Source organism: Osmia lignaria, chromosome 15, assembly GCF_051020975.1.
Source record: "Osmia lignaria lignaria isolate PbOS001 chromosome 15, iyOsmLign1, whole genome shotgun sequence".
Taxonomy (NCBI): domain Eukaryota; kingdom Metazoa; phylum Arthropoda; class Insecta; order Hymenoptera; family Megachilidae; genus Osmia; species Osmia lignaria.
Window position 1 is genome coordinate 6,892,202 of NC_135046.1, and position 24,689 is coordinate 6,916,890.

Consider the following 24,689-nt stretch of genomic DNA (forward strand, 5'->3'; position numbering starts at 1 on the left):
GGCAATTATTTATAGCTATGTATACGGTTGAAGGATAATTACGACCGTTTAATGTATCACAATCATAAAGGAAGTGGTTTCGAACTTATGACCATTAGTGTAAGTTGAAATACAATAAAGCAAGTACATATTTATACTGTAGGCGCAACGGATATCTTTAACGATATCTATGCAAGCTTCTTGACTCCGTAAAGAAATAAACAATGATATCTGAAAATTTCATTTCCGTGGTTTCTCTGTTTGCCAAGTTATTTTCCGATTTTCTAGCTAAACATAATACGAATATCATAAACATAAGAGGTGGTAAGGTGGTCGACTATGAAACAAGAACATCCTGACCTGATAGAATGACCAGTTACGGTAAGCAATTTGCTAGAAGTTCGCTTTTACAACCGCGGAATGTTTCATGAAGTTGCACCAAAGCTATCCCCGTGTAACGCGACGATCGTTAGAACGTTTCTCGGAAAATTTTACGACCCAAAGAGCTTCGAAACGATCATTTTAAAAAACACGTGTACGAAGTGGAAGATTTTCATCCCCATAAAAGATAACCGTAACATCGAATGATCGATCCGTTATTCGAGTATCTGGATCGAAGAACAGTCGCAGTTCAGTCTGGTCGGTTGGAGATTACACAGATCGGTTCGGTGTTAAAGCAATTATCTTCGCGTTGAAGGTGATCCTCGAATGCTTCTACCAGTTTCGAGCATCGTCAAACACTGGAAATCTCATTAAGTCTCATCGATACCTAGTTATGAAACTTCCGTTACGCAACTGAGCGAAATTCCTTGACTTTCGAACGATTCCACCTCCGAACATACCAGGGGATGGAAGATTTGAAACGCCATGGATCCCATGGAAGTTGGGAAACAAGAAAACCACCATGGTGCATCGTATACTGTTACTCGGTTGGCGGTGTTCGGACGCTTCTTGCGGCTTGATCTTCCGCGTGCGTGCCTCGTGTACGAAGTCGCTGAAATGGCGATCGATGCCCCTTTACGGAGACTAATATGCCAAGTCCAGCAGTCGACTGATCTGGACTGATAGAGGCCGCCTTGTACGTGGCGCGATCGAACCAGACGAGTTTGACGGTGCTTGCCTCCACTTAAGAACCAAGGCCGGACATTGATTGACACAGAGATCTTCTTCGTACTTGCTTACGGTACTCTGTCACTTCGGCTCCACAGTTGATCGACGCTTGGATCTGTATTAGCGACGAATAAGAAGCAAAACGAGAGTCAAATATTTCATTTGTCAGGGTTTTTCAACATCGTAGTTCGATCACTTTGGATCTCGTAATCGGTATTTTCACTGATTAGCAAATCGGAAACGCGCGTATCGTAATTAGAATCACGATCGGGCCGTTGATTGCACAACGCGTGGTGGTGAATCGAAGTAGCCAGCAGCTGCATAGAAAAGTCGCGTAGCGAAGGATTAAATCATCGTTGAATCCGCGTGCCATACGGATACCCGTTACTTCGCGGTGCCGTGTACGATATTACGGCATTGTAATGCTCGATACGCGATCAGCCAGAAAAGGGACGTCGGGACGTGACGACAATCCGGAGACCGGGCGAGCCAAAAGTAGCGCCGTGTACCGTTCGGATTAGTTACCATCTTTTTTACGAGCGCCCATCCCTCGAACAAAAATATATCCGCCTGGTGAGCACAAAAAGCGACTCACTTTTCGCTCGGTCGTGCATCGTCCAGTTGTAGCTCGTTAAAAAGCTGCGGACGAATAAAAACGTCCCCTTCCGCGTCGCTAGTCAGCGATCTTATTCAAATTGCAAAACATCTCTTTCTCCTAGGAAACGAACATTGATTCGAATCAATTTGACCTCGCGTTTCGTTTGCATTCCATGGCAAACGCGCGTACAATCCTGTCCGTACGTTTTCAAGTAGCCAAGCTGCTACTTAAGATTGAATAATTAAAAGAAGACAAACATCCGAGTACGCTCTCGCGTTAGTTTCGTACAACGAACAGATGGTACGCCGGTGAAAGCGGTCGAGATGTTTTTCAACGACTCGGTGATACGCAATCAGCGATGCGATTCTTCGTAGGATAAATAAGTTGGTGTTTTTCTTTCGATGGAACGAGAGCCAATTTCGCGGCGTTACAGCTCGCCAACAGGAGGAAAAGAAGAGGCGAGTTCGCGATTAGATTCTTTATCAGCGTGGACCACAGCGATATGTTCCACTAACCGCACGATTTCCGTCGCTAATCACGATCCAATGGAGTTTTCCAACGTAATCCAGCTGCGAGAAAGCGAACGAACGTGAAAATATCGAATGGTCGCGCGTCGTCGACCCACTTCGATCAACAACGGTCCATTTATCCTCGGATGATCGTAAGAACCAACCGAATTGGCACGACTCGCTCGGTGCCTCGCTACCGTTTACCAATAGTGTACCCGCGGGATTAAGCGGGATTACCGGAAAAGTCGATTCAAACGTTGACGCGTTTTTCGAGCCGGTTACCATCGATCGACCGGATTGGAAATTCTCGACCGAACCCCGGGAACGCACGAACCTAAGGCAAAACGTGCGTCTATGGGAATTGGGTCGACGTCGAGACAGATTCCTAGAAGGCGCTAAAGGAACGCGAATAATTTCTATGATAGTTCCTCGGAATCGTGGCTTCGACAGGCAATAACTTCGTTCCGGCGCGGCGTAATAAATATCTCGAGCGAGGAGGGCTCGAAGCCACCTGACCGACTGCGAAGACACACCGTCAGTTTCTTCGTCTCTTCCTCTTTTTTTTCTTAGTCTCATCCTCCTCCTTTGACGAGCTTCCGGGAACAGATTTCTTGCCTATCTGCAAATTAAATGACCGACCGTGGTCGGCGAAAGTGGAGCAACAGTCAGGACCAAGGAAAAACGACCACCACCTTCCGCGTCGAAACTCCTGGAGCTAGCTGATCGTAAGATAAGAGGAAGTAGAAGCTGTCGGATGTATGCGACGCAACGTCGCCGATAGAAGAATCGAAGAATAGGGGGATGTTCCATGCGAAACTTGTAGCTTCGCTTTCTACTCACGATTCCTCCCTCTGCGGATGAAGCTTTCGATGTCCGAAATGAAGTAGAATCGATGCCCCCCTGCTAGCCAATCGTTCTACTTTCTACGATTCGCGGATGTTAGCGCAACGAATGTAAGCTCGAGGAATTCAGATGAGTCTGGGATCAATCTTGGACAAAGCACAGAAGCGATAATAACGAGGATGCTGGGGGGGATTTCGTTTGCAAACAGAAGCGTTGTTGGTTCGTTTGCCAAACTCGATTGACCTCGTCTTCCAATGGGAATCGAAGATTCTCCAATGATTTTTGCGAAATTCTCTTACACGAGTATTGTACCATTCATGGATTATTAAATTTTCATTCGAATCAACATTAATAAAATCTCTTTCGTTAATTCTTCCCATACAATTCTCTTCTGCTTTTAAATATGTATACATAAAACCGCACATAGAAACACACGAGTCATAAAACCCATGAAACGTGTAGCCGTCGGAGCGTTAAACGAAACGTTATGTTCGTTACATTATCGAGCAGGTAATCGATATTTTACGCGCACAGTGTAATCTCTTCTTCCTGCTCCAATCGCGACGTACTAGCAAGCGGTTCCGTTACAGTTTCTCGTTTCAATAAAAACGTTGTTCAACAACGGAGCGTTTCCTTCTTAGAAATCCAAAGAGGGTGGTACAATGACGTGCCGAGCGTACAATCGTTCCCCTGTGTCTTTAATCTCGGCGAATTAATCCGTTCGTATCGCATCTCGTCCGCTTCGCTTCGTGTATCTCGTTGCTCGTCGAAAGTTAAATCAGCGAGACACGATCGGCAGATTTCGCAGCAACGACAGCGATTATCGTTGCAGAAAGAAATATCGTTTGTTTTCCAGAAGCGCGATGTTCTCGTAGCAAAGCTTTTCAAATTTTAATACATACGCCAAGGACTAAATGGCATGGATTGAGTTCATTTCACCGACGCTGGTCCAACTTAATCCCGATGGCGATGTTCTCGCGTACGTTATCGTGAAAGGGGATCCTTTTTTAATTCTTGAGAGAGCAGCTTTTCCCTCCGCCTTTCTTCGAGGAGAGATTAAAGGATCGAAGGAAGGTGGCCGTCTCGTTAGTTCCATCTTCTTGATTAAATTGCCCCTGCTTCTGGCAGCTGACTCGTTCGTCCCCGTATTTCGCTTTGATCGCCGGAAAGTCGCCATCCAACTTCGTGTCTCTTGATCAAACATTCTGACGCATCGCTATCGATCCGGCACAGGATTCTTTAATGAAGAAATATCGTTCCCGTTCGCGTTCGTGTCGCTGAACATTCTGAAAATGTTCTTTAACCTCTTAACCTGGCCATTTTTCACCCGTAAAAGAGTTATTTCTCACACGCGTGATAAAAGTTGAATGCAGGAGAATTCCCAAGTTACAATGTTCTACTAGCGACCGCAGCGCTTTTCATTTCTTCGAGACAAGAAAGTAACACGCCGTACTCCTCTCAAAGTTATCTTGTCCCGGATACGTACGAGCTGAACGAAATAATTCGTTAAATATCGCGAACCGCAAACATTCCAAGCGGGATACAGGCGTGACCAACGTTGGCTACCCCTTTTAAAGCTTTCACCGAACTACGAGTCTCGGTTAGATAACAGTTTCCCGAGAGGTAATTACGGCACACAGATTGTCCCGATGCAGTGGCCATGAATTTTCCTACGTTCGTGCACAGCTGTGCAAAAAATGTCGAAAATTTAAACGGTAACGCTCGAATTTCCATAAGTTCGTACAAGATATTACAAGACGCCTCGTAACGAAGTAAGCAGGGTATTGTAAGTCTGATTAGATTCAGGCTACCGAGTGGAAACAGTTTCGCGCATCTATTCTAGAATACCGTAAATTGTTGCTAATTACAAGACGATCGAGCAAATTCCTGAAGAGTTCGTTGATTAATCGCGTACCGTATCTCCGGCGAGTTCATTAACGCGGCTCGAAGAAGCGTGGAGGCGCACTTTAGAGAAAGGTTTTCTCGGTAGCCAACGGAAGGATAATAAAAAGGGACATGGCACGCGGGGAAACGACGCGGGGCTGACCCAGATGATAGGTTCGATCGATCGACAGCATCCTCCTTCCTTTGGCTCGCGTTTAACGCCTACGGACAGCGGAGGCAGTAAAGGAAAACGATGAAACGTGGCCCCGACGCGACGCTTCGGCTTGGTCCTCCGCTTCCTCTGTACCGGCGGAAGATCGATCCGAAGGAAGGATGCCGATTACGCGCTTCGCCAAGCGAACAACGCTCTTTCTCCTTCTATTCTCTACATCGCGAGAATAACGTTCACCGGAGGATTGTTTTATGAAAGGCTTCTTCGATAATACCTAGCTTCTGAACGACGATGATAAACTAGCGAGATGCAAAGGTTTTCAACCTGACCGAGTCGCATCACACCCGCCGACAACGATTTCTCCAAATACAGTAGAAATATTAATAGTATGTGAGAAAGCTTTCCCTAATTGTTCTTCTTTAAATTAGGTGCGAGCTACCAACTTCTCTATTCACAGCACAAAATTGCTGCATTGTTACCCGCTGCAAATATCCCCTTTTCTTCAACCCCTCGACTCTCTAACACTCGTTAAGGACTCGTTAAGACGTATTCAGACTGGCCCATTTCATGCACCAGCTGTCTTCAAACCTTTGCGCTAATATCAGTCATTTACCGCTCGAGTGGCTTGAAATATTTTGAAAAATCTACCGTGATAATTACTGCGAAGAAAAATAATGATTCAATTTTTGGTGCAATAAGAGTTTAACCCACGCCTGACACACTTGAATCCTAATCAGCACCATTGCGATTCGAGGCTGTACGTGACCAACGCTGAAGGTTTTCAATTGAAATATGTAGAATGAAACGATCGCTTCTTGCACTATTTTTCTTGCAATCAAACGTACAACTTTTCTGACAAGGGATATTCGTAAGGAGGTAATCATTCGTGTCAATTGGCCATGGTAACATGAATAATTTGAACAGGAAGAAGGTGCGGAGAAAGCAGCACAGGTTGCCGCAACAAACCGAGGCCCGTACAGCCAAATGCGGTCCGGAGTTCCTCGAAAACGGACAAGATCTCGAGACGAGATGTCTCGAGTGAACGAAAACGAACACACTCTCGCCTCGTGTGTTTGCATTTCGGCACGTGACGGCACGCGATTCCGCTGCTTTCCTCTCTGTACCCATACGTCTCTTTACGGCTTTGTCGCTGCTTAATTAGCACCATGTGTCGTCCCGACTTCTCTTTCGATTCTCCAAACGAGGTTGTAGTATCGCTTTTTGAAAGTTGTGTTCCTATGTTTAAATTTCGATAGCAAACGAAGCTTCCAACTCTTGACACCTTCAAATTTAACAATTCAATTCAACTCTATTTTAATAGTTTAATGCCTATGATTAGAGCTGATATAGTACAGCGCAGCTTTCACTGGTAGATCGGTCTCTTCCTAGGCTTCTCAATTACGTTTTATGACTGTAATCTCAGCGCGTAGCGATTTATTCGAAATCTTCAGCAGGAACGTCGCTACTGGAAACATAATTTCTCTAAGTACGCAGGAAATTGGACGCTGGTAAACGGATTAAGGTTGACGCAGCTACTCGAGCTGCATTCCAGTTCAGGTCTTACACGTGGGGGGCTTCCCATCAACCACTTCACCAGGTCAAAGCACACCGTGCCTTATCGTTGGAAGGATGCGTGTTTCGCCTGTACCTTTCAGCACAGACCAGTTTCATTCGCGTTAATTTTATCCTCTGTCCGTCTATTTCAAAATCAAGTTTAATTGTTGAACAGGGAATGCTGGATCTCAGATCGTTACCCAGATTTATTAAAGGTCTACAAAGGTGCTTCGACTAAAACACGATCTTCAAAAGACTTACATAATAACGTTTAATCGAATTTAATTGAAATTGTCGCGAGGGTTAACGAATTGAATTCAAGGTATCAAGAACGTTGAGAAAAGGTGTCATGGACGTTGCGACGCCTCTGCACGAATGTCACGATCGCAAGACGAGGAGGAGCGCGTTACTTTTAATAGAATCAGTCACGCATCAATGCCTACGAAACGGGAAATTGGTAGTGGAAAATTTATGATAATGCTACTCCAGTTATTTCCTCTCTGCCGTCACGTTAACAGTAAGTATAGGGTCTAGCAATGAATCTTTAATATCACTTTGTTCCAAGAACTACTCTTGTTCTCCGGCATCCTACACTTTATTGTCGATATATCTATAGGCTGTCCTCCGAGACACCATTCTCTTTTCCAAAGACGTATTTCTCGAATTGTTCTGAAATACGTCCCGTAAAGCAATCGTAAAGCAATCGTAGTTGGAACACTCTATTGAAATTATATAGGAACGAGTGTGCGTGAAACGTTTGCAAAATAGCTGGATTTCAAAGTGAAATCACAAAACTTTCTCATTATCTTGATCTAAAGTAATTTTTATAGAAATTTTACCGAATAGATAAATAACAAATGTTGAGGCAACGAAAGTGTCTTTATGAAACGTTGAGGCAAAGCTAGATTATAAATCGATATTAATTAGCAGTACAACACTCACTGGCTGGACTCTGAATAAATGAGAAATTGACAGATAATTAGGTCCCACGCGAACTTGAATTCCGTGTTCAATTACTTGATTTGTACAAGCACAGGTGTGTGTCACTTTATCGGCTTCCTGCTGCACCTGTGTTTCACCTTCCACTTTGACGTCCCAGCATGCTAATTCCCGTCTTTCTACCTGGGTTGGGCTTTTCAGTCTCCCAGGCAGCCTAATCGGAAGCAATTAGGAGCATCGTTCTCGATTCACGTCGAACCGCAAATGTCGAAAGAAAAGGAAACAACGACCTACTTTTGTCGTCCGTGGTTGGTGAAAATAAACATGTGCCTTAGTCTATTATAGTGAACGCGGAAAAAAAAATCACCATTTTACGGTAGAATAGAAAACGTCGTCGAAACAATTTCCAATAACGTTTATAAAGAAAAGTAGACAATATGTATCGAACCGATCGGTTTAGACGTTGACCGTAGATCAAAACTTAATATCGTGAATAATATATCTGGTTCGATAGAAGTGTATCAGAGAGGTGCCTCGAGCGAGAATCTATGTTTTCCGCAAACCAACATCTCGATGATAAAAAAAGCGTCAGAACGATACGGTTGATTATTGCAGATCATTCGTCAAGTCGGATGCCGATTAGAGAGATCATCGAGCGATCGGTATCCATCAACGGCAAATTGGAATTATTCGAGCCACTTCACTGGCTCGTTTGTCACGATGAAGAAGCTCGAGTGCGAACGAATAATCATCGCTATATATGAATAGTCGATGCTATGAAAACATCTGTGAATAGCAAATCACAGTTGGTTTGCAGTCCGTTGTCCTTCGTCGAGTTACTCGGGATATTAATCACCGACAGGTTCGAATTACGCATTCTTCTCCTCTTACTCGGGCAACGATCGCTCAGTGTAGAATGTAATGTGTACAGTGTATAAATCAAAAAGATCGCGTTTAAAGCATTCATCTGTACGAATTACTTTTCTGTCCCGGTATATCGCATCAACAGAAGAATCTCGGAGAATTTCTCTCGGTCAGAAAGATGTAAAAGGCAACGTACTATGAAGTGTTGGAGGTGTGGTTCGCGGTTCTCACCGCGGCGATAAGCCTAGCGGAAGAAGTCGCGGGGCCGAGAGTTCTCGAGAGTGTCACCGATGGTCCTAGCGCTAATGAAGAGAAGCCAAGGTAAAAAGGAGATCCTCGTCGCATGGCTACTACGTATGGCGCCGTATCTTGCGGGTTGGCTTTCCTATGCAAAAGGAAACGGGCGAGGGTTGCCAGGGTGACGCCAGCCGGCGCCCGAGCAGAAGGGTCGATACGACCGCCTCGACGTCACCGATTCTATTCCTTCCGCACTCGAACCAACTTACCGTCCCCCTGTATTTCTCTTTGCAACGCGAGAACGTGTCCTTCGGGAGAAAGTAGTCGAGCTCCGAAATTTATCGGCCACCGCGTGATTCTGGCTAGATTGCAGCTTCGACTGCGGCAGGCACGACCATGGAACGCAAGCTTATTCTAGCCTCGATTTTCTTTCCGTTCTCTGTTTCTTACAGATGGCTAAGAATGATACTTTTAAGATAAGATTCGCGTGGATCTAGTATGTAGGTCAGATATGACAGCGCTTATTTAAGTGGACGAAAAGCTCATTGTGGACATCCGTTCCAAGAATTCCTCGAGACTGGTTGAAAGATTCGAACTAGGTTAAGAGATTTGTTGTGATAGAGGCTATGACTATGGACAGCGATTTAATTTAGTTGAGTAATTAAGAAAACGATGAATGTCATTTAAATTGCGTTGGTAATTGAAAACGGCAAAGTATATGTTCGAGGCGTCAGTCACCAGTGATCACCATGGGTAGTCGACGTGTTAAAAGACTTGTCCTTTAATGATACCATTAAACTTACATTAGAAAGAAAACGCATCTCATTAAAGTTTTTCGCTTCGTACACGTGTAAAAGGGAAGTGACTCGTTCCATGTTGAAAAATTACCCGATTAACGAATCCAGAGAGGGCTATTTAAACGCTAAACAAGAAAATTGTTCCATTAACTAATGTCTCATGAAACTCGCGGAGAGGCCAAAGGAGCTATACAAAGGACTAATACGAAAATAAACCTGCACTTTGTCGCGCACTTTGGTGCAGATTTTCCACGAAGAAAAGCAAATTTTTTAGACCGGTGTCCTACATTCATTCGGCAAGCGGGTTTAAGGCGCTTTAAAAACGAGCTCCTCGACCGAGGTCAATCTCTCGCAAAAGAAAACCTCCGATGCGGGCAATCCGACCCCGTAAGAATACCAGCGGGCAGAACGAGCGTACAAAAACCCGTTGTCCGGTTTTCATCAAGAAACACGAAAGGAGAAGCTGGCCGCGGCGAACGGACAAAACGGAATGCCGTTAAAGCGAATTTGTTGCGCAAACGAGCCACGAAGCGAGTAATTTTTACAATTGAAGGCAAGAGACGCGCGGCTGGCTTAATCGCGACGGAAGTCCCGATCGTGCGGGATTTTACGAGCAACAAGAAAATTGTCCCAGTAACCCGCGAAACACGGGCCTAACGACGCGAAACAGAGCCATTGTTGTTACGACTACGGGGAAGCATAAAGATAGATAATATTCAACTTTATTGACACCGAACGATGGGTATCTTCGACGCGTTCTCTATTGTCGTTAGAATAACGCCGAGTTTCTATGCTGCTTTTGCCATTGTTCGCGAAAGAAAGAGAGAAAAAGATGGACTGCTAATTTTATACATATATAGAATACACGGGACTTTCACCTTTCGAACGATCGCATCGAATAGAAAGCGACTAGGTTTGATCCGGTGATGATCAGATAGAAAGGTTCGAACAAGGGGCGGTTGGATTTAAGGTCAGATAAAAGCCAGCCCGTGATATCGATCGTGAACCTTAGGCTGGACGAAACAGGTCCTGGATCCACCTGTGGGATATCGTTCACGCAGACATCGATAAAAAATCATGTAAAAGGACGCAAGGTCGAGAACAATGCTCGTTCGTGCTGAACGATCGACCGTCCTGTCTCTAGGATCGTGATGAACGTCCGTTTGTTCCTCGCGAGCAAGCTCGAGGTCGGGATCTCGCTTGTAAAAAGGGAATACCATTCAACCTACCCGTACAAAGCAGGCAGGAAGTCGTTTCAAATGGCATAGAGGCAAGAAAGGTACTCTTCTTGGAATAGGAAAATTTCCAAAAGGATTTCTTAATTTCTGTCTGTACGGCACATTCGTGCCGTTGGCATCGTTTGTCAACCGCAAAGAGCAACGTGCCTCGGTTAGGATTCAACAATTACAGAAGGAAGGAGACTATTCGTTAACTCGAAGACCGCGGCACGTTTAACGGGGACGTGGCAAGTTGCATCTGCACCAGGAAATGGTTAACAAGCATCGTGCAATAGTCAGAGCTCGAATGTTTACCGGGAAGATAATCAGAAACGAAATATGGTACGCTAGAGTGCTGTAAACTGGGGTGGATGCGAGTGGATGCATCCGTGCATGAGTCAGACAAGTTAGAAGTTTGGTAGATACTCGGAAAATTGGGTCGAGTATTCGATGAATAAATTTGATTGTTTAACAAACTTATCCCCCTTGATACAGCTTTTATTACAGTAGAATTCTATTTTATTTTATTTAGTATACCGACGATAACGTTACACCCTCCTAAATTCTGCGTACCCTGTGCAAGCACCCATTACTGCATCGCCCTAGATACGATGCTCGTTGAAAGTGTAACTAATTAGACGCTTTCGAAAGTTACCGCAATGTAGTAATGTTTTATCGGATCAGCCGTGAGTCGGTTGGACACTGACAGATTATCTTTGTTCTTCAATTAAACGATGAGATAAGCGTGGCAGCGAAAAGGACCGTGAAAAATAACAGTAAATTAGAAGAATGAAAGAGATGTAAATTCACAAAAAAAAAATCATGGATTCCTCGAAACGTACATACGGTAGTCAAAGTGTTAAAATTGCTCGACTACTTTCATACTCGGTACTGTTAACGCAGATTTGAAAAATTCACTCCGTCTCCCTAATTATCCGGCATGCAACGTACACTGGAAAGTCTCATAAAGCATACGATGTCACGTTGTATTCTCTGTACACAAAACACGCCTTCCGATTCGCTGGAACTGTATCCATTAATCGGGAAACGGTTCGTTTCCACCGGAATCTCTCTCGCTTTTCCTTGACCCCGGTGATCCTGGACGTCAAGGAAACGAGCGCAACGGAAACACGAACGATGTCTCAATAAAACGGAATCCTGCCGGTCTCGTGATTTCCCTGTTGATGGGTATCGTTGAAACGGAGCGATCGTTAAAGTGGGTCAATTTGTTTCGTTCAGAAGCACCTCCCGCAGTCGATCGATTACGATCTCGACCGTGATTTACAAGCTTGAATCCGCGAGAGGCGTGTAACCCCGCGAGGAGAAACTTTGCGCGATCTTTTGTCATGCTTACGCGACGAGAAAAGAAAGAAAGAAAAAGTCATCTTCGAAACTTGAACGAAATTTATTACACGGTAGATCGAACAATTGACCTTTGATCTCCATCAAACGATTCATCGTGTATTTTTCTGTCGCGTCGTCTCAAGAAACAAAGTCCAGTCTTAATCGTCTGCAAATACGAGGTAACTGCACCGCGTGGAGTAACTTGGCAATTAACGGATATAATTAAGGTTAATTGGCCACTTCCAATCGTATTAACCAGACTATTTCACCACGGCACAGTGATAATTAACCGCGAAATAGGCAATGTCTGGTTCCGTACAACACCGATCAGACGTTCGGACGCTGCGTTTTGTTATTAATGACACGAAAAGAGAAGAACAGGATTTTTGTTCCTAATGATCGCTACCCACCGAGAGAAAGTCGCTTTTTCTAGCTCGCGTATAAAATCCGTGCAACGACGAAATACATTTCGCGCGTTTTCTAAAGAAAAAAAAAAAAAAAAAGAAAAAATACCACCGACGTGAATCGCGCGAAAGCGTCCGTTTCGATGAACGATCCGCGGAATATTGTTCCATGGAATAATGGTACGACCTTAATTGCTCGATATTAAGACAATAAATAATGGGCCTCTGTCTTGTTTCTCGAGCGTCTTCGAACGCCTACAATGAATCGAAAGAGTATCGGTGCATCCTGTTTCCTTGTAATCATACCATTTTAAAGATACATCACGGTGTAGTGTCATTAATCAATATTACGTTCACAGAAACAAAATTATATTGTGCATTAGAATAAGGTAAAAGTACCTTAGTTATTGCGCTTCAAAGCAAACTTTAATCACAATAATGATTAACTTGTAATAACCATCTGTTTCACGATTATCAGAAAGAAAAAAAATGTAAACCCATCCTGCTAGAAATTCTGATCAAACAGTGAACTAAAAGGAAAAGTTTATAGTAATTCATCATTTCCATTAATTAACACAGAAACTCGTGCCACTTTCCACATATTTTCTAACGTTAGCAAAATAGGAAGAACGCGACGAATTTGAAGAGATGCCTCGAATCGAAGCCAAATCTATTTCTACTCCTGATCGTTCCTGCCAAATGGTATCCATAAACGAGAAATAGAAATGACGTCACGATTTCGTCTCGAGGAACAATCGTTGTTTTTTCTACAGATTGCTCTCGTGATAATTACCACAGGTGAGGCGCACCTGTCTGGTAGATCATGACCAGGCGTTTAACAATCCATCTCCAGCGGTGAGATACTTATTGCATTACCGCTTATTAGGACGAAACGCATAAATGTCAAACGGTCTCGTGGCTATTTTCACCGTTCGCATCCATAGCCAGACGCGTCTCTTAAGCATCGAAATCCCGCGGTGAAAGCGTGATTATAAATACCAGTCCCTTTTACTTTTTCCGCGCGTGCACGCATAGCGTTCCGATTAAGATGTTTGCTCAACACCCAAGGGGAAACGTACAATTCTAATTTACGACGGTTACCTGACTTCTGGACGAACATATTTTCACCGTTACACCAATTTTTCAATCGCCGATCGTGCTATACAGATATCTTGTAAGTTTCATAATGAAGTGACTCACCTGTAACAGAAAGAAAAGGAACATGAAGTTAAAATTTAAAACGAAAAAACTTGAAAAAGATTCTCACTTTCTTACTCGGTGTTATTAGTCAGTGAATGCTTGAACAACGACAAACATTTGGGAAAAAACTAGGAAGGCGAACGCTATCGTGTGTGTTTTACATCAAGCAAGAAACGATCTCCTGGCTAGCATTTCTTTCTAACGTTCGCCAATCGTAACGGAATAGTCGAGTCGTGACGAAAAAGGAGGTGCACGCGTCACATCCCGTGTTTGCTGATAATACCCTGGCAAATCGGCCGACTGAATCCTCCTTCGAAGGGGAAATTTAATTAAATCGTTTGCGGATACGTGTCAATCGTAAACCGGCCGAGAAAAAACCGCTACGTTTAGAAGGCGGAGCTCTAACTGATCGTTAAAGTACAATTATCTTTACGAGCAACCGAGACTGCATCTCGGATTCCGACGGTTGCAAATATATTTTAAAAAGTGATTTTAATGTTTGTGAAATACAAGTTTTGGTAGGAGTCAAAATTGACACTATCTATTCGAGATTTGAAACATAACACAATGACATTTTATTACACCTTGTGTGGCAAATATAATTCACTTCAAACACTATAAAACACGCGCGATTCAAAAGTAGCGCCTTATCTAAACCGGATCTCTCATTAGAAGTTCTGAAGCAAAACGGTACCCCTTGGATAACGAGTAGTGCCGCGTACCTAACGATAATAGATACGTCAGTGTTCTACCGTACCGATAGTCGAGAAAAGTACAGAACTGTAGAAGTTCACGAGTCGTTAGTTTAGCGGCGTAATTCACTAGACGACTGCAGCGTCACGGATGTTGGCGGAAGGCACGTGAACCTGGGGAATTATTCAAACACCGTGGCGCGCAGTCACGCCTACCACTCTGTCTGAAAGACGTTTTTAGAGCCACGGTTGTCGGGTGGAATCAAGAAAGTCGAGCCACCCGTATGTATAATTAGAAACACCACATGCTCTGCGGGATTCACGTTCCCTGCCTTCGTTTATCCTATTTCTTCCCTGGTCTAACGAGACACCTCGGATTCACCATGCTTTTGTTTACCTCCCAAGGAACAACGACCAGACGATTGCTCGTGGACCATTTGAAAAAAAATGTATTCTTGTACGATTGTTAATGCGATGCTTTTGAATTCTAAACGATGCTGGAGAGTGAAGAGAGAATGGAATTCCTAACACGCCGCGTCGCTCCATTTACCGTTCTATGATTAAATCTGTTAACTCTGCTATTACGTCCACAGAGCGACCCGGTTATGGATTTAGTCGCTGACGTTCCTCTACCAATCTACGAAAGCACATAAACGTAGACTAGTAATGGTTTAACATACGCAATTATCACCAAAAAGAAGTAAAAGTGAAGCTGAAATGCAACATCGTACCAGTCTCCAATTATCATCCTTATACTAAAAGTGACCACATTATCGCCATTAAAGTACCATATAAACAGAAAGGATCGTGAATTAAAGAAAAAAAGAGCAATAAGGAAGTGTACATAATTGAAAGTTACCATCGAAGAGAGTACATTAAGACGAGAAAAAAAAAAGGAAGTCATTTCGCGAGGCAAAGAGCCATCAAGAGAAACCTTTCGATCAGATAAATACGCAAAGTGGCTATCGAAAAACAGTTTCTCCGTGGCTGTTACCTAACATCGACATAGACATCGCGGAGAACCATGCGAATTCTAATGTCTCCGTGGAGTTAGTGGGGCCAATTACGAGCCACTGTCCCGCAATCGCCTCACAATGGATGCAAATGCGCGGACGAGAAGAAAGACGGACGAAGAGAGAAAGGGAATGAAATACAAGTGCAACGATGGTAATTAACGATTATAAAAGGTCCTCAATAACCGACCACCAACGACACGAAACGATCTAGACACGAACTGACCTTTTTCTTGCTTCACTTTCGAAAATATTCGCGGAACATGGAGCAAACGTTTGCTTATTGTCGCGATTCTTGTCTTAGCGTGAAGATTTACACGCGCGATTAAAACTTCTCCCCTTTCTGCTACGAATACCTATATGAGAAACACCGACGTACACGATCCAGCACGATCGCTATTTTAATTAAGCAGAACATTAACGAAGAAGACTGCATCGTACATGGCTGGTTAAAAGGCGTGAAAAATTAAAAGCCTGCTTGTTTTATCATTCGGTTAAAAAGGATGCGAGATTAATGCTATTTGTTCGGATACGCTGTTTACAGGACCTCATCTGCTTTCCTAATGATTATTACCCAGAAACGTGACTGCAATGCGGCTGCAATAACCCCTCGTTCCAGGGGTCAGCTAATTAACCATAATCTCTTCGCCTGTGATGCCGATTATACAAATCGGACAGCACGCTGAGTGCATTCGGTAGTTTCGTGTCGAAGATTCCTGCGTTTTGCATAATTTAACGATAGATCTCTAACCCGCTGCCGTCGTTTAAATAAGCATCCTCGAACACGAGTTAACGCTTGGTTATGCTAAGTTAAGTTAAATTAAGTACGATACATCAATTTTATTTCCCTGTTACATCTCAGGTAACGCTGTTAGCTAGCGTTGCTCCGCATTTCCACGGTTGTTCGAACAGGAGAGTCGGGTCTCTTACATCATAGTGGCGGTTCGAGGGACAGATTGCGACAGATTGCGCTAAAGGAAGGAAGCGATCAAAATGCTAGGGTGGCAACCTTACTCATTAGCGGTCTAATTACAAACCGGTCGAGACTTCTCCGTTAACCGCGTAGTCACGCTTGCGACAGGACCTTTCCTCTGGCCAACGTGCGTAAGACTTATCCATGGGAACGCGTGAAGACGGATAAACCATACAACTTTCTAGCCGTTTCTAGCGTTTCACTGGCTCGTTATACAACCGCCACAGGGGTCACTGTTAACTAGAAAGAATACAGTTTCGCAAAATGATTGCTAGCAAAACTGTTTACACGAGAACTCGAATCGAGGGAACATTGTGACAATCGACTATTCGAGGACTTGGTCTACCAGCGACCTCGATCTCTCTCGCGTTGTCACGACGATATAATTGTTATTACATGTCCGTGAACGAGTACGATACATCGCGGCAGACATCGTGGCGCTTGTGAACTCGTTCGATCGATTTATATACCAGGCATCGTTCGTGCTAGATATCGTCTCGCGAACACATTCTGCTCCATTTTCTGTCAGCTACAATTTCGAAACCTTTTCCTCTTTCCTTCCACGTAAACAAAGCTAAAAGCGATACTAACGAAAAGAATGTTCAAGAGAATTCAATGGATGAGTGCTGTTTCGATTATACGGAACAGTGTAACATTTAGAGATATTTTGCAACTGTTACGAAGAATAAAAATAAAGTTCATATTTCTTCCTTTTAACATTCATAGCACCGGTTACCAGTAAGCACTGTCCATGACAGTTGTTGATATGTTAAGGGTTAAGACATCGGCAATGACCTGTCGACATAACATGTATCGAACACGCGACAACACCTTACGGTGTCCCATGTCGACTCCCTACTTAAATATTGAAATCGTAGAACGTAAGCGACGTATACAATGAACGGAACAGTGAACGTATTGTGGGCGGACACCAGGGAATATCTGCATAGAAACCTTGCATAGTCCGTTTTGAAAGAAACACGTGGGCAACGATATCTGGTACGTGATAAAGATTTCAGCATAGATCAGAGCCAGAACACGGTAGAACGGTAGCTCGAACAGGTCACGATTCGTGAATGAAATCCTCCTAGGTACTTCGAAAGTACCTGAGAGTCCGGTATTTATTCATAAAGTGACGTTTTTATTCTAACAACTTGATGACTGGACGATCCTTAGCAGGCGTGAAACGTGATCAATTCTGATCGAAGGATATCAGTCGACGAGTGGCGCCATCGTTACTCGGTTAAAAATAATCGAGTGGTAGGCGAGAAAAAACGGCAGCAACGTCTTCAGACAGCGGACATGACGTCACTGCCGTGCCAAATACTTTTACCGGCTCGCAACGGAAGTCGTTATTTTTACCGCGGCTTATTTTTTGCCACGAGAATTCACGCTGGCACTGCAACGAGTGTGTCAGCAAAGAATCAATGAAGGCCTTCGTACCTTTGCATCAATTTTAGCTGTTCGTTTCCTCAGGTACGTTTGGGAATTCGACGCGGGACTATGCAATTTTCGTTCGATAAAATTGGCACGTACGAGCAATGGAAACGAAAAGTTAAAAATTTTAATCTCTTAGAGAGATAAAAAAATCATTTTTGTCCAACGATTTCTAGGATAACTTTTACGATCGTTTCTAGTTAAATGTGATCAATGAAAATGCTTCGAAGAACTTTACGAGTTGAACTCGTGCGAAGGCAGTGCAAGAAACACGAGCGTCTCGAGACTGCACCGACTTCAAGGTACGTCTTCATCCAATTACGCCTGATGCAACCGGCCACGTCCGATGTAATTGACCACTGGATACCCAGAAGTGTGTCAATTTAATGTCTCAATGACACGCGTCACATTATTGTGAGCGTACAGTAGCGTGAGTCAGTTCAAATTTGCAATGCGACTGATCGATCGGGCATCGTCCCTTCGTTTGCAACTTCCCATGACCAGGCGTTTCAAATTAGAATTTATTTAATATGGAAACCTACTTGTCTACCCTTTCTACTCGCAACACCCACTCAACTTTATCTTGACTTCCACATCGTGTTTCGAACGGTACAACAAAGTAGCAAATCAACTAGGTAAAAGTAGAGCGACATTCGCTCTAATGCAAACCCTTGGAACTAAACTAAAACTTTTCATCAACTTATTTTGAAGTGGCAAAAAACAAATTCGGCCATTCGTTGAGATTTTGTACCCATTAAACACAATGGCGCAAGAATTTTTTCGATAACTCTTACCGTTTGGCCTGTAAAAAAGTGACAGAAAGTCTAAATGCTTTAATCCCTTTCTCAAGATTTTCAATCTTACGATTAGATACGGGTTGGCTAATAATTGAGTAATTTGAATAAACGTGACGTGCCTCTGAGTGTTTTATCGAAAGCACGAGCCCACAGTATGAATCAACCTTAAGCTAAGAGTGAATGTGCAGACATAGTCAGCCTGAGGCAACAGTCATCCGCTGCTTTTCTTTCCGACGCGTCATCAGACAACACATCACCAAAAGTGTCCCAGATGTGCCGGTAAGTTTAAATCCGGCGATGGTTTGTTTTACGGCATCCGGTGTTTTAAAACGATTCCAGCTCAGTTAGTTCCAAGAGGTTCGAACGTTTCCCAGGAAAGGGGGAAGAAAGGAAAAAAAAAAGCAGGGTAACGAGAGGCTGGTTGTAAAGCGTTGTAAAGCGCGTCGCGTGACACCAGTACCTACACTGGCTCGTTGAAATATGCATTACGAGAGAATATTTGAATATCAATGACTGGATGGCGACGAACGGAGAAGAGAAACAAACCGAAGGGCAACTGATCTGAATCAGATCGAACCCGTGGAAAGGATTTACTTGTCAATTCGAAATAAGTGAGATCTCGTGTCGACGACGGGAAATTATTCAAAAAGCATTTACATTTCGATTCGTCCTCAGAATGGAGTGAAAATAAACTTTACGATTCTGTGCGACCTTGTTGAAATGATTGTAAAGCCAGCTTTGTACTGGAAGGAATTCATGAATGATGAGCTTCGGTTCAGAGTTGCGATTACCATCTGTATAGAGACGCGGAATCTATTTTAGCGTTATGCGTCACGTTTAAACGAAAGCAAGTTAAACCTTTGTCCCGTAACTTTTTCAATGCTAGAGTGCACTAGAATTGCCTATAATACTGGTGAAACACGTTGAAACATAGAACGAAAAGTGAAATTTGAAAAATTTGAAAAATGATCAAGAGCAGGAGGATGGAGATACTACACCGTGTCCGTTGCATCACAAGTGGAATTAAATCGAATAAGCAATTCGGACGATCAATGCGATTAGCTAAACGTTTTCTGTCGTTGCTCGTAGGGCTTCTTTCGCCGCAAGATCGAACACCGAGTCGCATTAACTTTTTAGCTAGGGAATGGCCTTTGTCTCTTTCCATTCTGTGAACGTTCCTCCTGCCGTAGCTCTTCCACGGATCGATAGGACGTCGGTAATTCGCGTTCTTCGAGTTCCACGCGGAGTTCTATTCGCGGATTTATCTGGCTCCTATCTACATCCTAGAGCTCGAGCAACGTATTTAAAATAGCCCACCGTCTTACAGTCGAGCCGCTGTTGTGTCGATCTTATCCTAGATTCACGACTTTGACCAAACGGAACGATAGTAGACCACAAATGTGTACGTGTTGGATGCTTATCACGTATCGCGTTGTTTTGCGAAAAATTTCGATCCATTATCGTCGCTACCTCGATACGTGACATTTTTTGAAAATACTTAGCTGCCCGTTGCTTCTTATCTTAACTTTGGAAAACTCGAAAGGCAAATCATTCGTTCGTCGGAAGCTGTCGTTGCAATAAAAATGCGTCATGTTTCACGAGTGATTCGCTGAAGATTCGAATAGACACCAAAAACTGGCAGGCTGGCTGACCAGCGGATCGTTCAATGATCCTGAGTAAAAGTTCGACGAGGTTACACCAGACCGGAGCGTGCAAGCCGAGAAAAAAAAGAAGCGTCGATGAAAAGCCAGCGTGTGCTTCGGTGTGGACGATGCAGCTTGCCGAGCGAAAAGAGGCGTCCAAATTAGCGACGTGCAAAAAGGAAGCGTTACCTCGAACGATGGTGGTGACAGGCCAATCGGAACCATCGAGCCTCTTACAACACCACATGGCGCAGCGATCACTTAACCAACGGAATGATCTGGCCTGTGCGAGTTCGTCTTTGAGACTTGGCTCAAAATGAAAACGTGGATATTTTATTTTATTTTTTTTTTTTCGAAAATGAAACGAGACGTGGTTAGCGTTGTCACGATTCGTGCGTGGAAACACAGAGAGAGAGTCCGGTGGCGGTTCGGTCGAAAGGGGGAGCGCAGTGAACTTGGCGTCGCGACGGAGCACGGCGCCGGCAAATGGCGCCTGTGGTCGATAGACGACGGACGCGGTTCGTTGAGTGGTTGCTTGCTTTTCTCCGTTTCGACGGAGTTTGGATGGAAAACCAGAAGATGGTGTTGTCAGAAGGGTTGCTGGCCCGACCATGCGGCTACCATGAGGACCTTGACGAGAAGTCTTATTATCCTTGGTCGGGCCTTCAACGTCATGCATGTCGCCATCTTTGTGACGTCAATAAGATCTTCGTGGCCTGGAAGAGCGACAGGGACGATCGATTTTCTTCCCTAGCTTTCAGTTAGCTTCCGCGAATCGTTTCGATCGTGCTGTTAACAATTCTCAACGACTATGTATCTTCGTAACGTTCCATCGATTTCAATGAAGAAAAACGAGAGGCGGATGTTTGAATCCCCAAAGAGTAAACAATTTAGTCCATTTTACCAGTGAACATTAACTCCACGAAATCCTGGATTTAATGGCTGACCGCTAGGGGTTCCAAGTACACCCTTGAGGCTTCGAAAGATGAAACGATGATCAATTTCTCTTGGGACCTTCGACCTCACAACAGAAAAAACCGAAAAGAACCATTTTCTTCAGCTTCGATCAGTTATCGAAATTTAATCGTCGAAAGATACTAAGAACGTTATCCGAGGAACGGCTTTCCGAAGGCGAAAGGTTTCATTCTGCTTTTGTTTGCTATCGGTCACGGCGTTTTCCTTTCGAGACCTAAGTGCTGCGAGTGTTGCGCGCGACAGACATCGAGGATATCGAGAGCCCTGCAAATAGCGTGGCCCCACGAACGTAAATATCCGACGGCAGACGAAAGAAAGGTAAAGAATAAAAACTAGAGACGCGTAGAAGCCTGGATAGAGAGCAGAGAGGCGCAGCATAAGGGCAGGGAGACACGAAACACCATAAAAGAGCGTGGACGCCAGACTGACTGGCTTGGGACAGGCATGAGCCCGAGGTGAACGCACCAGCGTCCTTTTCGAGTCCTTTTATATATTGCATCTAGCCTGTCCTACCCGTGTACCATTACTTTCCATTCCCTCGGTTATCGATTGCGCGGGTTACGAAGGCGACGAGCCTTATTTTTATTGTACTCGAACCTCTTGGCGTGTCCATAGCCACGATTGCCTCCGTAAAATGCAATCGGCTCCGTAAATCAGCTTCGTTCCCTACGATATTGCACGATAAGCTTCCTTGAGAAAGCTACAAGGTATGCGGAGTTCATATACCTGCATGGATTCAAAACGATACTAGAAGAAACAACATTGCTTTTGGATGCGATCTTTCTCCTTTTTATCGTTCAGATTTATACAGGCAGGGATAAGATTAGTTGGGTATCATTCAATTGATAAGATCGAAATGCCGCGGCTAATGCGTGGAACAAAATTGCGACACGTTTCAAACAATATTGCTATGGAAACGTGGTTAGAATTCTATTCGTCTCTGGGATAGGCACTTTCAACACTGTTACTAAGATATAGCAAGATTAATATACTCATTGTCAGAGGTAACTTGTGAAACCTTTTGAAAGACGTGGAAAAAGAATTCGGTTCCGATACACGGGGTTCGTCGATTAATAAATATTCCGCGACAAATCGCAAACAATTCCACGAAAAGTTCAAGGAACCATAGCAGAAGATGGTGATCGTCCAACGTAATTGCGTAAGAATTTCAAGGTATAGAAGACGAGGTACGAGATACAACAGGTTTAACACAGAGGCAGAAGCAAGTAGCCTTTGAGTCGTGGTACGATGGGATTAAACGGGCAAATTACGGGTTTGCAAAGGCCCAGAAGAAGGCTCGCCCTCGATGAAAATAAAAGAAAACGAAAGAGACGAGGTATCCCTGTGAATTCCACGAGTATGCGAACGTGGCCCCGGGTGCGTTTAATTTATTGCACCCACCGGGACCCGGGCGTAATTATCCCCGCGCCAAAAGTTTCGAACGCGTATCCCTCCTTTTAAAGTCACGAGATTAAATGTCACGATTCAGTGTCACGTGAAAATACGTATCCTAATTTTGCTCGGTGTGGCGTCAAGAAAAGAATGTATAACCCGAATGCCCCACTGTGTTTCTCGCGTTTTTTATTATCGTAGCGTGTCCCAAGGGTGAGGGTGTCGACTGGCGTTCGTGGCGGACGACAACGCCTCGTTCGCATGCGTTGAAAAGAGGTACCGAAGCGAGTATATACGAACATGATCGTGGGAGAACAGCGAGGTAGCCGGTTCTCCAGCGATGCGTCGATGAGATAATCGAGATACGAGAAATAAATCGACGGCGAAAAGCTCGCTTCTCCTCCGGAAACTCAGTCGCGGGAATTCTAGAAATACTTTAACCACGGAACCGGCGGAGAAAAGCCGACAGGGGCGACTAATTGAGTTAATAAGGCCTGGCATCAATTACGAGGCTCGTGGTTTCTATTTTCATGGTGTTATTAGAAAAAAAAACTGACGCGAAAAAATTGCAATTAAAGTTGCGTGTTTTACGTGAGTCTGATATGTAGATAGCTTAAAGAAAAGAAGGGGCTGAGTCTAAGTAACGTGCGTCGCCGACCTTCCGAACGGATTCTTGATATCTACATAGAGGGGAGGCATGGTGCCAGCAACACCCTGGTGGCCGAGGAAAAAATTTTCAAGTCTCAATTCTATTCATCTGACAACACTGAAGGCCATCAAAATTTTCAACACGATCTGGTTGTTCTAGAACGCGCTAGAATTCGCCGTTTCGAAAGGCGGTTATTGAAGAAAATTCCGGAAGGATCGTTCACCGGGACTCTAAATATACCGAGCGTGTGCATAGTTTCGTCGTGGAATCTCGACCGTATGAACAAAGTTGAACAGTATCCGCGTGTACACGTTCCTCTTTCTACGATATCTCATGCGAGGAATGAGCTGGTTGTCATGCACGAAAACACGCGGAACTCGCGGAACTCGCGGATAAAGAGTGCACACATTTGCAGATGGCAGGGTTACAAGAGTCGGTAATATATTCCTGTACGTAACACACTGCTAATATCTTGCTGGATATTAAGATTGGCGAATCGTACTTGTTTTCGCGTTTCATTGCTTTCAACCTATTAAAAACTAAACGCTACCTCCCTTTTTCTTTTACTGTAACTTTTTTGTTATAATTACGCTTTAATAGGATCTTGTTTCCTTCGGCAGCTTTTTCATCTTTAAGACGCACACGGTGAGTCATCGATCTTGATCGTGTTAGATCTGGACTTGCAACATGTCTATTCAAATGAGTAGCATCAGGAACAATAAGAGCAGCTCGTCGATGACGAAGACCAAACAAATCATCGGATAAGTCGTTTGACGAGGTAATTATCGTTTGTAAATCGTCATTACTGTTGCACTACGTTATGAAGCTGCTCCCGGGCATACGTTTTTCCGGTGCTGATAGTTCGTGTCGCGATAAGCTCGTATCTGAATCATGGTTATTCACCATGATTTATCCCATGTTCTTCGAGATCCCATCTTATTTCGCACCGATAGTGATCTAGTTTAAACTCGTGCCGGTGTATGATCGAGATGATCGATAGATAAACAGTACCGTCGAAAGATCGTTATTACACTGGAGGAAATTTCTGTTTTCTACTCGATGATTAGAGAGGAATTATTTTTTAATATTGACGTTAAAAAAACAATCTCATCATCGTTCCACCAACTCCTGATATAATTTACATATCACTCAATTGTCGACAAGCTACCTAATTTCATTAACCGTTTTTAACTGACGAACAAATAAAATGTAATTACAAAACATGGAATTTTCTGAATGATTTATCAATTAAAACAGAATTCAAAAAGGAAATATGAAATTTCAATACGAATCACATAATTTACTACACAAATTACACATATTAACGATATAAAGAAAAAATTACACTTCTAGTGGATAAAAACGTTAATTGCTCGTTCGGAACTCGTCCATCGTATGGATAATTCAAGATGCAAGCCACTGAAAGAGCCTCATTACATCATTAACGTAAATGGCCGATTACTTCGA

General features: G+C 43.7%; 1 protein-coding gene across 10 annotated transcripts in view; it reads right to left on the minus strand.

Annotated features, from left to right (window-relative positions):
* LOC117600531 (uncharacterized) overlaps nucleotides 1–24,689 on the minus strand; it is a 129,196-nt gene that overhangs the window by 84,699 nt on the left and 19,808 nt on the right. For 2 of the 10 annotated variants that reach the window (XM_034316129.2, XM_034316124.2), the window contains exon 1: nucleotides 13,553–13,586. The exons of the other annotated variants lie outside the window; for them this stretch is intronic. In XM_034316129.2, the coding sequence (XP_034172020.2) occupies nucleotides 13,553–13,571 (19 nt within the window). In that variant the 5' untranslated portion in view covers nucleotides 13,572–13,586. Of the gene's footprint in view, nucleotides 1–13,552; nucleotides 13,587–24,689 lie in introns of those variants that run through there. 10 annotated transcript variants of the gene reach the window in all.